Here is a 12,264-nt window from a genome sequence, read left to right on the forward strand (position 1 = left end):
GCGCTAGTCCTATGGGGACTTAGCATGACGACTTTCCAACTGTCTACTACAACAAGTTGTGCCCAACCCCAGCGATGGAGAGGCGATGATAGCGGAGCACCTTCGGCTTGCTTTAGTCCTTGTAGTCGTCGGTAGGTGGTCTATGAATTTGGATGTAATTTTTATTATTTATGGTGTTCATTGTACTACCGTGATCGAGGATGGATAGATTGAAAGTTTTCTGGAGAAAAAAACAAGGACGGGGAGTGTACAACAATACAGCATATGAACTTCGTTAGCTCCAATTACGTTAGAGTTTTTGAACTTTGATTGCCTCCAGACACTTTGGGAGTAGTGTGATAAACCCAAAATCCAAGTTGTGAAAAGAAAGCACAGTCTTGTGAAAATCCGCAAAATGTGCACTAAGGTCACCTTCAATCACCTTTCCAAAAGGACCACTAAAACTCCATAGGACAACCATCCGGCCCTGCCGCCTTATTACGCCTTATTACACTCCATCTGAAAGACCGGTTGTCTAACTCTATTGTTCCGTGAACTCGGTCGTAAAATAGCTCTCACCGACCTGGTGTACATCATCAACGACTAGATAAACATAAATTTTAAGTCTAGGAGACACCAATGAACATCCAAAACCTTGACACCCACTCCTGTCCTTGAACACTTCATGGATGTCCCCTCTCTTGGCTCGACCATTGTCTCCGCAAACTTTGCCTCACAACCCTAACCACTCCGACAAGATCACGAGATTGATTATGAATTGATTGCGAGTTTGCAACCAGAGAGAAAAGCAGTTACATATGAATATTAAAAAGAGATCATAGACATGAGGTTTCTCTATGACCATCATCTTTTCATATATATGGAGTTTTTTTGCGGAGGGTATATATGGAGTAACTTGGGGAAATGGTAAAAACAAATTCGATTAATATTCCTGAAATGGCAGCTGCATATTAAAAATTTAAGTGTATAATAAAATACAGATGGAAGACGGGTAAATAATAAGTGAATTATTCTTTAGTGTTTCAAATTATTGGCCAACGGAATATGGAACTGTTGTGAGATCACTTGTTTGGGGATATACTAGTAATAACTATTTTTGTAACATCACATGCAAGATATTGCAGTTACATTTATTTATCCAAGCATCCTCAACGTATCGATATATATATTCCTCTTTTAGAGCTGTGAACCGTCACATTGGCTCGCTGAAGCTCCTCAACTTACTTTTGCAATAACAGGTGAGATGGCTCGCCGATGTTCCTCAACTTGCTTTAGCAACAATCGGTGACGACTGCGGTATGACCTGAGGCACCGAGCCCCCGTTTACGGCATGGCTACCATCTGCTGCCCAAAAGCTTGTTGTTTTGGTGTCATCCTTTGTCATCAACTTAGAGTAATCCTCATGGTTGTACACCACAATGTTCTTCCCTCCAAACTCCACCGGAAGGACTTCTGGATCAATGTGCTTGTACATGGTCTTCATACTTTCCTCGTTGTCCTTGTAAACAAAGTTGACTTTCTGGATTGATTTCGGGTCAAGGAATACTTTTATAACCTGAAACCATTTGAAACATTTCAGTTGGAACATCATAAACACAGAATATAGCTCTTTTCGAAAATCTTTCTGAACAGAATCAGGGTAATGAAAGGATGGTGTTCAGAGGCGACACCTTAAAGAAAGCCTCAAATACTTTTGGGGGGTTGAACAAAAACGCAACTGAAAGCCTCTCAGGGTAATGGTTTTGCAGGATATTTGCACTGTCTCTGGCAGTCTTTATGGGGGTTGCATTGGCCAGCGTCCATCCTGTGAAGTCTATCAACCACACCATTTTGTCTAGACCCTGAGGCAGGCTGAGAACTGCATTCTCCAAGGTATATATAAGATACCGAAGCTGCCCTTCATGAGACGATGTATTCTGAAATTGTTTAAAAAATATTATGCAGGTGAATTCGAGGTTAAGGAAGCCATAGGCCCACAAAAAACAGCAAGTGCTTACCTGCTTTGCAGGTCTCATAATAACGACAGTTCTCCCCTCTCTATCTGTGAAAGTTGCCCTGTACATTTTACCTGTTTCTGCTTCCACAGAAACATCAGGCTGAAATGAAAATGAAAACAATCAGAAGAATGCTTGGTTACTTGGTCAAGTTTTTGGAATGAAATCACTTGAGCATTCCAAGGAAGGAAAATGCATATTTACCCAGCGAATATCCTCAGGCTTGCTAGCTGCCCTCCACTTGAGACTTTCTTCCAACATTTTCCTAGACTTGTCAACATTCCAGTTGCGGGCTTCGAGATACCTAGCCAAGCATGCTTCACTGCAGTACTTGTCGCCACGGGCAGACGCAGGCCCAAGTGCAGCTCTCAGTTCGTTGATCTGCTCACGGAAGATTGTTTCATGAGAAATGGACGAAAAAACAGTAGTATATATGTTTAACCAAGATGAAGATACCAAGGTAGTTTTCTCTTTGACAAGAACTAGTATGCATCGATATTGCTTACGGGCTTCCGCTGAACTGGAAACATCTAAAGGATTCATAATAGAGCTTCTACAGTCTCGATACGGAAGGGGGCTATGTTGAATCAGTTGCAACATACATTTGTATCAAAAGAAGCACATGTAAAAAAGCTTGTGTACATTTCACACTCTTAAAGAGTAAAAATGCTACATTACGGGCTTTTATGCAAAACAGAATATCATTCAGTAGTCTACGTAAGATCTGAACTACCACAAAAAATTATGCAAAGAGACATATTGTCACAGTATCATTCCCGTCGCAACATAAGACATGACAATCCTTTGTGAGGGAGTATGTCAAACTATTTGTCTCGCATCAAATAAATAATATATAGGTGATAACTTACATATATCTGCCTTTGTTCTTCATTTATTAAGCCAGAACCATTCAGGCTACTATGCTATATTCAGGTTCAAAGTTTTGCCCATGTTAACTTGTTTAGATATCCTTTCCGGAAAGAAAAAAACTTGTTTAGATATTCACATAAGATGGAAGCTTGATAAAAACCTTGGAAAGAAACTAATGAATCCACCATCATTGTATATATTAGTACCTAGAACATGTACTTTACATGGTAATAGTTCTACAGCATAACCAAAACCTGACTTTCAATTAGTACCTTTGCTTGTCGCTGCTCAGCATCATCTGAATTGAAATGAGAAGTGTGCTTCCTACGAAACATGTTGTCTTCAACTTACTGAGGTTCAACCTTCAAGTGTGAAATGACGACAAATTAACATACATATTAGATGAGTAGATAATTGAATGCAGTTGTACTTTCTATTTGACTAAATTTCAAACATAAGTTCGTCATTACTTTTGAGAGGAAGTGGCTTCAAATCTGACCAAGTTGGCATGAGTCAAGAGATCATGTAGTGAGATTATTGATATTATCTCTGTTTTTCTTCCTATTACAACAGTTCGCAGATAACACTAAAAATGGCAATTAAATTTGGACAAAAAAGACCATGATGTTTCAAGCTGGACAAAAATGACCATAATAATGTAATTATATTTCTAGTGTTCTACTACTACATAATGCTGTAGAATGAACAGCATAAGTAAGCTCTTTTGTGTGCCAATGCAAAAATTACCACACTATAAGGTCTTACCATCCTGGTAAGTCTAAATGAACCATAGACCACAAGCATTTGGACCCATTTCAGCAAGCATAAATAAGCGCACTTGCTCTAACTACTGTCTCCGTCGCAGAAAAAGTATGGGTGCATCTTCCCCTTATTTTCCGTCACACATCAATTAAGAGGGTCAGAAAATGTGGTAAGCCTACAAAGCTCACGTCGTGATCAACTGTCCCAGTAGACTACAACAGGCAACGACAAGTGACCGTACTCCATCCATGAACAAGTCCAAGACCTCTAGAAAAAGTTGCATTGTTCTAGGCCGGCACCAGATCAGATGGGCTTAAAAACATCTGTTTTCTAATCACGTGGCAGGAAAACGTGCGTGAGGTTTCACATGCTGCCACCGTGAGTGGATCGCACCACGGTCCGCGGTGCGTGGAGGAATCCCTGTTTTCTACTATCAGTAGCTGACAAGAAGAGATAGAGGGGCGGCCTTTATTGGTACTAGTTAATTGTTAGGGCGGCCTTAATAGCAGCCCTGATGCAACTCTGACTTGTTAATTGTCACCCCAACTTTTGACTTCTAATGCAGAAGGTTGTGGAGAGATGAAGGTTTCCACATGTTACTTTTACCATCTACTAGTACATAACTCTGTGTTGGTTCATAAATCTTCAGCAAAGAAGCATCAAGATTTATGAGTTCCTAAATCTGTACTGCTGATGCTAGCATGTTTATTTCCTTCTAAAAAGATGCCGCCCTAACAATTAACTAATGCCTGCAGAGTTACAGTATACAGTAAAATAGCAGGGGTTTTCAGATGAACAGAGCCTGATGGATTTCAGGTGGATGGTTTCAGAGTTTTTCAGACACAAGCACAGGATTTACCAATCGGCAGGGGAACGTAGCGAGCAGGAGTGGCTCAATATCATCAGAACATGAACGGGGAAGAATCAACTGAATAATTTTCCAGGCAGGCAGGTAACAAGAACAAGAAATGGAAAAGGAATCAAGAAATAAGGAGAAAAGTTCCCCGTACCAGGAGAAGAAGCCCCGGGGAGAAGACGAACCGGACCTGCACCTCGGCAACTCAGGCTCCGGGAATCACCCACGGAACGGCGGCGAGGAAGGAGCTGGCCGGCGCTGGCTGGGAGTTGGACGGCGCTCTCCTCCTCCTCCTCCTGCCGTCTCGGTGCGCAAGAATAAACAACACGAGAGAGACAAAGGGCGGAGAGGCGGACTGACTGGGGAGGCAACACCGCACCAACGCCGTGGAGTGGAGGTTGCGCGGAATGAATCACGCGCTTGCGATGAGCGGGGGTTCGGGGGAGCACGCGCACGCGCACGCCATTGGAGGCAGGGTCAATTTTGTGGTTGGCCTCGCCGGGAGCGGGTTATTGCTGCGTCGCCAGTGTAGCGGACCCGTTTGTTTGGGTTCTGCTGGTCCGGTCGCGGTGAACCGAACGACGGGTGCGATTTGCAGGCCAAGGGTAACTCTTTCAACGGGAGCTGCCGTGAAACCGACGGGGCGTGGTACACGACTGCGGACAGCGCCGGGGACGTTCGGTACTGTCACTCTTTGAACGAGCGAGATTGTACATTGCACAAAAGAGAACGATCGATCACCTTTCGAAGTTTGCGGTGGACAATCAACCGCATCATCTTCACTGCATTTATGAGATGAGATGGAAAACGCTGGCATTCACCCGACTGATAACTGTCCGCGCGACTCGACGGTCGACTTACCCGGTTGTCGGATCCGAGATTGATTCAACGCATGCACACAGAGCGATTCTTGATCCAACCGGTTTGCGGCATGGGTCATGTTGCACGCTCTCGAGTGCAACTTGGCTCATGTCGTGGAGAGTTCCACGGCCTCATACACATGGCATGTGCCCCTGTGGGCCCGATGTGCCGCTCTTCATCTTTGGTTTATCCTCTAGTCTTTTCCACACACTTTGTCTCACCCTTGCCTTATCCCTTCCTGCATTCGTCATCGTGTAACTCCCCTCCGTATCTCGTTTGTACATAGAGCCGGTGCCGACCAGGTGCGTGGGGCCTGCTGTTGGCTCGCGTAAGGCGAGAAATAGGAAAGAAAGCAGTGTCTAGACGGCTCATTTAGCGCGTCGAGATTGAAAATATGGGGAAGAAAAGAAGCGCACCCCAAGTATTGAACCCTAGTCATAGGGGCAACACCGGCGCTGCTAAACACTGTGATCGCTTCCAATTACTGTTTAGTAGTAGGACCGCAACCTATTGGAGGCGATCGGAGCCAGTTTTCTCCGTTTTTTCTTTCTTTTTCGTTTTCTTTGCTTTTATTTATTTTTTCTTCTCCAATTTTTTTTATTTTTTTTTCATTCTGCATTCTTTTATACATGATCAATATTTTTCCAACTACTTGTTCAATATTTTTTAGATACTTGTTAAACAATTTTTATATACATGATCAACATTTCTCAAATACTCGTTCAACATTTCTCAGATACTTGTTCAATATTTTTTAATACTTGTTCAACATTTTTATATACATGATTAACATTTCTTCAAATACTCGTTCAACATTTTTAAAATACTTGTTCAACACTTATATATACATTATCAACATTTCTTAAAATACTCGTCAACATTTTTCAAATACTCATTCAACATTTTTAATACTCATTCAACATTTTTTCAAATACTTGTTAAATATTCTTAATACTTATTCAACATTTTTCAAATGCTCGTTCAACATTTTTAGGACTTACTTTATGTACTCCTAGGAGTATGTACTGCCATCTTCAATATACCTTGTATACGCGTTGATTATACCTCTTTATCATTCTTAATATACTTCATTAAATATTTTAAAATACCTTATTACGAGTTCCGCTGAAAAAATATCAAACGAGCAACCCAAATCCATCACCCCACCCCGCTACCGCCGACAGACCCACCACCATGTGGCGCGGGATGTGGAGCTCCGGCCGCGGCGCCAGAAGTGGTGAGGACCCCGAGCGGAAGCGCTGCGTCGCCGCCGATGCGGCGAGGAAGCGCTCCACCCGGCAGCACACGAAGCAGGGAGATGGAGGAGTATGACCGGCGGCAGGCTTGGCTCTTCTATGGCGCGGGCAGCTCCGCCGCATCGGCTAGCTCGCGTATTATGCTCCCGACAATGAAGAGGGAGCCGGAGGAGCTCCCACCGCGTCGGCTAGCTCGCGTATTCTTCTCTCGCCGATGAAGAGGGAGCCAGAGGAGCTCCTGCCACTCCGCGCGGTGAAGAGGGAGCCGGAGGCGGAGCGGCGGGGTGCCGACGTCGTCGTGCCGGAGGAACTCCCCCCTCCTTCCGATGCGGATGCCATTGAGGCAGCCACAGCGCCGCCGCCAGGACGAGGAACTCGACGCCGTCCTGTACGAGCAGGGACTCACGATGGCACGCGGTTTCAATGACAACATGTCTGTGTGGTGCCGTGAAGCCACCGCACAGGATGCCATCTTCGTCGACCTCACCTCCGACGATGACGATTGATGATCTCCATTGTTGCAGCGTCGCCGCCGCACCCTGATGTCTACTACACAACCTTTTTCTTGTAGACGTTGTTGGGCCTCTAAGTGTAGAGGTTTGTAGGACAGTAGCAAATTTTCCTCAAGTGGATGATCTAAGGTTTATCAATCCGTAGGAGGCGTGGGATAAAGATGGTCTCTCTCAAGCAACCCTGCAACCAAATAACAAAGAGTCTCTTGTGTCCCCAACACACCCAATACAATGGTAAATTGTATAGGTGCACTAGTTCAGCGAAGAGATGGTGATACAAGTGGTATATGGATAGTAGGTAATAATTTTTGTAATCTGAAAATATAAAAACAGTAAGGTAACTAATGATAAAAGTGAGCGTAAACGGTATTGCAATGCGTTAAAACAAGGCCTAGGGTTCATACTTTCGCTAGTGTAAGTTCCCTCAACAATACTAACATAATTAGATCATATAACTATCCCTCAACATGCAACAAAGAATCACTCCAAAGTCACTAATAACGAAGAACCAACGAAGAGATTATGGTAGGGTACGAAACCACCTCAAAGTTATTCTTTGCAATCAATCCGTTGGGCTATTCCTATAAGTGTCACAAACAGCCCTAGAGTTCGTACTAGAATAACACCTTAAGACACAAATCAACCAAAACCCTAATGTCACATAGATACTCCAATGTCACTTCAAGTATCCGTGGGTATGATTATACGATATGCGTCACACAATCTCAGATTCATCTATTCAACCAACACAAAGGACCTCAAAGAGTGCCCTAAAGTTCTACCGGAGAATCACGACGAAAACGTGTGCCAACCCCTATGCATAGGTTCATGGGCGGAACCCGCAAGTTGATCACCAAAACATACATCAAGTGAATCACGTGATATCCCATTGTTACCACAGATATCCACGGCAAGCATACATCAAGTGTTCTCAAATCTTTAAAGACTCAATCCGATAAGATTACTTCAAAGGGAAAACTCAATTCATTGCAAGAGAGAAGAGGGGGAGGAGAAACATAGGATCTAACTATAATAGCAAAGCTCGCGATACATCAAGATCGTATCATCTCAAGAACACGAGAGAGAGAGAGAGATCAAACACATAGCTACTGGTACATACCCTCAGCCCCGAGGGAGAACTACTCCCTCCTCGTCATGGAGAGCACCGGGATGATGAAGATGGCCACCAGAGAAGGATTGCCCCCTCCGGCAGGGTGCCGAACGGGTCTAGATTGATTTTCGGTGGCTACGGAGGCTTTTGGCGGCGGAACTCCCGATCTATTGTCTGTTCTGGAAGTTTTAGGGTACGACGATATATATGGGTGCAGGAAGTACGTCGGAGGACCGAAGGGGGGGCCACGAGGCAGGGGGGCGCGCCCTAGGGGGGGCGCCCCCCACCCTCGTGAGCACCTCCCGTATCTCCTGATGTGGAGTCCAAGTCTATCTGGTGACTTTCGATCCAAAAATAACTTCTCCAGTTAATTTCGTTCCGTTTCGACTCCGTTTGATATTCCTTTTCTTCGAAACACTGAAATAGGAATAAAACAACAAATCTGGGCTGGGCCTCCGGTTATTAGGTTAGTCCCAAAAGTAATATAAAAGTGGATAATAAAGCCCAATATTGCCCAAAACAGTAGATAATATAGCATGAAGCAATCAAAAATTATAGATACATTGAAGACGTATCACACCCGGAGGGCTCCGGTGAGCCACATTTTGGGCATTGGGGTTAGGGGTAGGCAGCCTCCTCCGATCTAGTATATGTAAACCAACAATCAACTATGTATGGATGCACCTAGTTCTATTGCTTGTGTTCTTCTCTCGCATGAATTTTCTTTTCAAATCGAAATTGCTTCATGCACGACACATTCGCACGATCTGCGAACGATACCTCCCCCCACGCTAGCGTCAGCTCAAGAAACGAACCGCTCAAGAAAAGGCAGAGCTACCGTCAAGCCCAACCCAGCCCAAACCCAGACCCGATCTGACCCCCTCCATAACCCTTTCACGCCTTCTCCCCTTCCCTCCATGACCATGGCGTCTTCTCCTCTTACCTCCAAAACCTTGACGCCTCCTCCTTCCCCCAAATCTGGATCCTCTCTTGCTGATTTATAGATCAATCTTGCTCAAGATAATCTGCAGCCACTACACACAAGGTTGATAAGAAGGGCAAACAACATGAGGTCTGTACAATTCTTGGCTTATTTTTTGCATTGATTGGATCCAATCTATACATGTTCCATGCATAATATTGTTCTCCCACTACAACATCTCTGATTGCATTGATTGGATCCAATCTATACATGTTTCAGACTTAATATTATCCTCCCACTACAACATCTGATTGCATTGATTAATCCAATCTATACATGTTCCACACTAAATATATGCCTCCCACTATACAACATCTCTGATCTTTTTGTTGGCAATTTTAGGTACTCAATCGAGCCGGGTTTAAATTTGGATGAAGTAGCAGAACAGAATAGACCAGTACTTGACGAAGATGATGAAGATGCTTTCATCGTCGAGGAGATTGGGGATTCTTCGGATGAACGACAAGTAAAGCCAATCAGGACATTGGAATCCAGGAAGGGGATGGTGTTCGATAGTGAGGATGATGCTGTCAGGTTCTACAAAGGTTATGCCAAAAAGAAGGGCTTTGGTGTGATGAGAAGGACGACTAGATACGGAGAAGATAACATGGTTACTTATTTTACTCTCGCTTGTAGCAGACAAGGAAAGACTCAATGCTCAGAAAAGAACTCATTTATGCCTAATCCGTCGACAAGGATGCAATGCCCAGCTAAGAGTAATTTCTCCCGCCGTGAGGAGAAGTTTTGTATTACGTCTCTTACGCTTGACCACAATCATCCTATAAGTCCAAGCAAATCCAGATTTTTTAGATGCCACAAGAAGTTGGACTTGCATTCAAAGAGAAGGCTAGAATTGAATGATCAAGCAGGAATCCGTATGAACAAGAATTTTGGTTCTCTTGTTATGGAAGCTGGCGGATATGGAAATCTTGAGTTTGGTGAAAAGGAATGTAGGAATGCAAGAGAAAAGAAGGCTGCAACTTGGTGCTGGAGATGCACATGTTGTTTATCAATATTTTCTTCGTATGCAATCAAAAGATCCAGACTTTTTCCATGTTATGGATGTGGCTGAGGATGGACGTCTGAGAAATGTCTTTTGGGCAGATGCAAGAAGCAGGGCTGCATATGAGTCTTATTGGGATGCCATCACATTTGACACTACATACTTAACAAACAAGTATAAAATGAAGGATATGAGGCTGGAAGTTTTTTGTTCTTTCCAAATGAGTTCCAGGTACTTAGTTTGAGCAGTTGCCTTACAGTACAAATTGTACAATACTATATATACAAGACACTCAAGCACTGCTACTTTTTTCAGGAGCTACAAACAAATGAACCTGCTACACCAACTCATATCATGTCTTACATTGATATTCTCCAGGTGTTACACATATACACCATCAACTATTTGTCATAAAGTATTTGTCAATGACTAATTGGGTTCTTTAAACTTCTAAGGGAAAGAAAGATGCCATGGACTTGCTCGCTGCTAACCTGAATGGATGAAAGGAGTCTGGAGTACTTCAGAATGTAACTGCAGTTTTAGCCTTGAAATTGTAGTGAGGTTATATGGATAATTCTGGTAAAAAATGACCGGAGCTCTGTGATGATGCTGATTTAGTTTTTGTTAAATGATTGAAAGAAAGTACCTTCTGTATGAGATGCATATTTTGTGGCTGGATGTTGTTTGTCACAATCTAAACTCTAGGCAAACATATTTTGAGAGCCATCTGTTTATTGCAAACTCTATTCTCTTTGTTCAACAACAGCTCTGTATTCTGAAAGTGTTCTGAAATCTCATATTCAACTATTACTAGTTTTGGTGAAGCTACAATAGAGAGCTGAAACAAATCTGGAAGATATAATTTTTGTATTGCCATTCTTTGCATATATATACACTTTCTAAGTAGATAGCTTAACGTGCTTATGGATACAAAAGCAGCTCATCTGTTTCAAACAGAGTACAGAACAGCACCAGGTACAGAATAAGAACAGCCAGTCCTTGTATCTACACGAGTCAATTTCTTGCCACTAGATTAGGTACACACCATCAGACAACTTTGATGAAGCCAAAATGACGATGGCGTGGTCGCGGCGGCGCAACCAAGACCACGACGGCGTGGTCACAGAATCGTTGCAGCAAATGACGGCGACGGAAGACGAGAATAGCGAGAGAAAGGGGACGTTCGTCGGGGTGGCGGAGGGCTAGAAGTCCAGTGTGCAGGTCCGTCTGTGGACGGGATGTTGCGCCGGCCACCGCGTCGGCCGCGCACGAGAGACAGGGGATGAGACGAGATTTATTTGGACTATGCCATTCAGTTTGGGTTTGGGCTATGGCAGTTTGGGTAGGGCTTGGGCTTGGACTTTAGGTGAACAAGGTCCTCAACTGCCTCGTGCGTGGATGCTGGCTGTAGCGCTGCCATGTAGGATCGTCCATGCGTCGTGCGCAGGATTGTCGTGTGTATAGCAGCGCCGTTTTCAAATTTTAAAGGTCTGTCTGGGGTTTCTATTCTGCCGCGGCTATTTTCGGCCTTTATCCGAGTGAAACTGCAAGCTGTAAACCCCAAGGGCTAGCATTATAAGGGGTCTGCTAAAGATGCTCTAAGTATTGTATTTGAGTTTTTGCAACACTTCGATGTATACCACAACTTCTAACACCAAAATGACCGTTTACGCCAAGTTGTAGCACCATCAGTGTAATTGACTCATGAACTAATAAGCAGCATGAGGTATTATTGCCTTAAAAATGCACATATAATTACTTGCTACTTTGGTCTTGCTGATTTGGTCTTTGGGCCCAATAAACCCCGGACGGAGGGAGTAGTTGCAACCCATTATCTAATTTTCCTCTTCATGCAACAATGTCACATCATCAAGTCATGCATGTAGTCATAAATTACTCTATGCGTTATTTTATTTATGCAAAGCATGTCACCTCATCAACTCATGCATGCATGTTTTTTATGAACTTAGTCATGCAGAATACTCTTACATTGATTTAGTTTATTTAGCACTTCATTTTTCACCAGATTTCCGCAGCAATCGCACGGGGCGTCGTCT

General features: G+C 43.6%; 1 protein-coding gene and 1 long non-coding RNA gene across 3 annotated transcripts; one reads left to right on the forward strand and one right to left on the reverse strand.

Annotated features, from left to right (window-relative positions):
• Positions 1-983: 983 nt before the first annotated feature.
• LOC123087045 (phosphatidylinositol transfer protein PDR17) lies at positions 984-5,032 on the reverse strand. Of its 2 annotated transcripts, XM_044508947.1 has the most exons (7): positions 4,637-5,032; positions 3,137-3,226; positions 2,199-2,375; positions 1,998-2,096; positions 1,671-1,916; positions 1,337-1,555; positions 984-1,249 (listed from the first exon to the last, which is right to left on the reverse strand). In XM_044508947.1, exons 2-7 carry the CDS (start codon positions 3,197-3,199, stop codon positions 1,193-1,195), a joined length of 861 nt encoding a protein of 286 aa, XP_044364882.1. In that variant the 5' UTR covers positions 3,200-3,226; positions 4,637-5,032; the 3' UTR covers positions 984-1,192. The 2 variants fall into 2 exon arrangements, with proteins under 2 accessions (XP_044364882.1, XP_044364881.1); XM_044508946.1 differs by having other exon boundaries at positions 984-1,555; positions 4,637-5,030.
• A 4,061-nt stretch (positions 5,033-9,093) lies between these two features.
• LOC123082331 (uncharacterized) lies at positions 9,094-10,880 on the forward strand. Its single transcript, XR_006439009.1, has 4 exons — positions 9,094-9,294; positions 9,547-10,438; positions 10,523-10,585; positions 10,663-10,880. It is a non-coding gene; the product is annotated as an uncharacterized lncRNA (long non-coding RNA).
• Positions 10,881-12,264: the final 1,384 nt, after the last annotated feature.

This window comes from Triticum aestivum, chromosome 4A, assembly GCF_018294505.1.
Source record: "Triticum aestivum cultivar Chinese Spring chromosome 4A, IWGSC CS RefSeq v2.1, whole genome shotgun sequence".
Taxonomy (NCBI): domain Eukaryota; kingdom Viridiplantae; phylum Streptophyta; class Magnoliopsida; order Poales; family Poaceae; genus Triticum; species Triticum aestivum.

Coding starts and splice junctions, on each gene's coding strand:
- LOC123087045 (XM_044508946.1), bottom strand. CDS start 3,199: ATGTTTCGTAGGAAGCACACTTCTCATTTCAATTCAGATGATGCTGAG. Junction 2,097..2,198: donor AGCCTGAGGATATTCGCTGG/GTAAATATGCAT, acceptor TTTTCATTTCAG/CCTGATGTTTCTGTGGAAGC. Junction 1,556..1,670: donor TATTTGAGGCTTTCTTTAAG/GTGTCGCCTCTG, acceptor AAATGGTTTCAG/GTTATAAAAGTATTCCTTGA.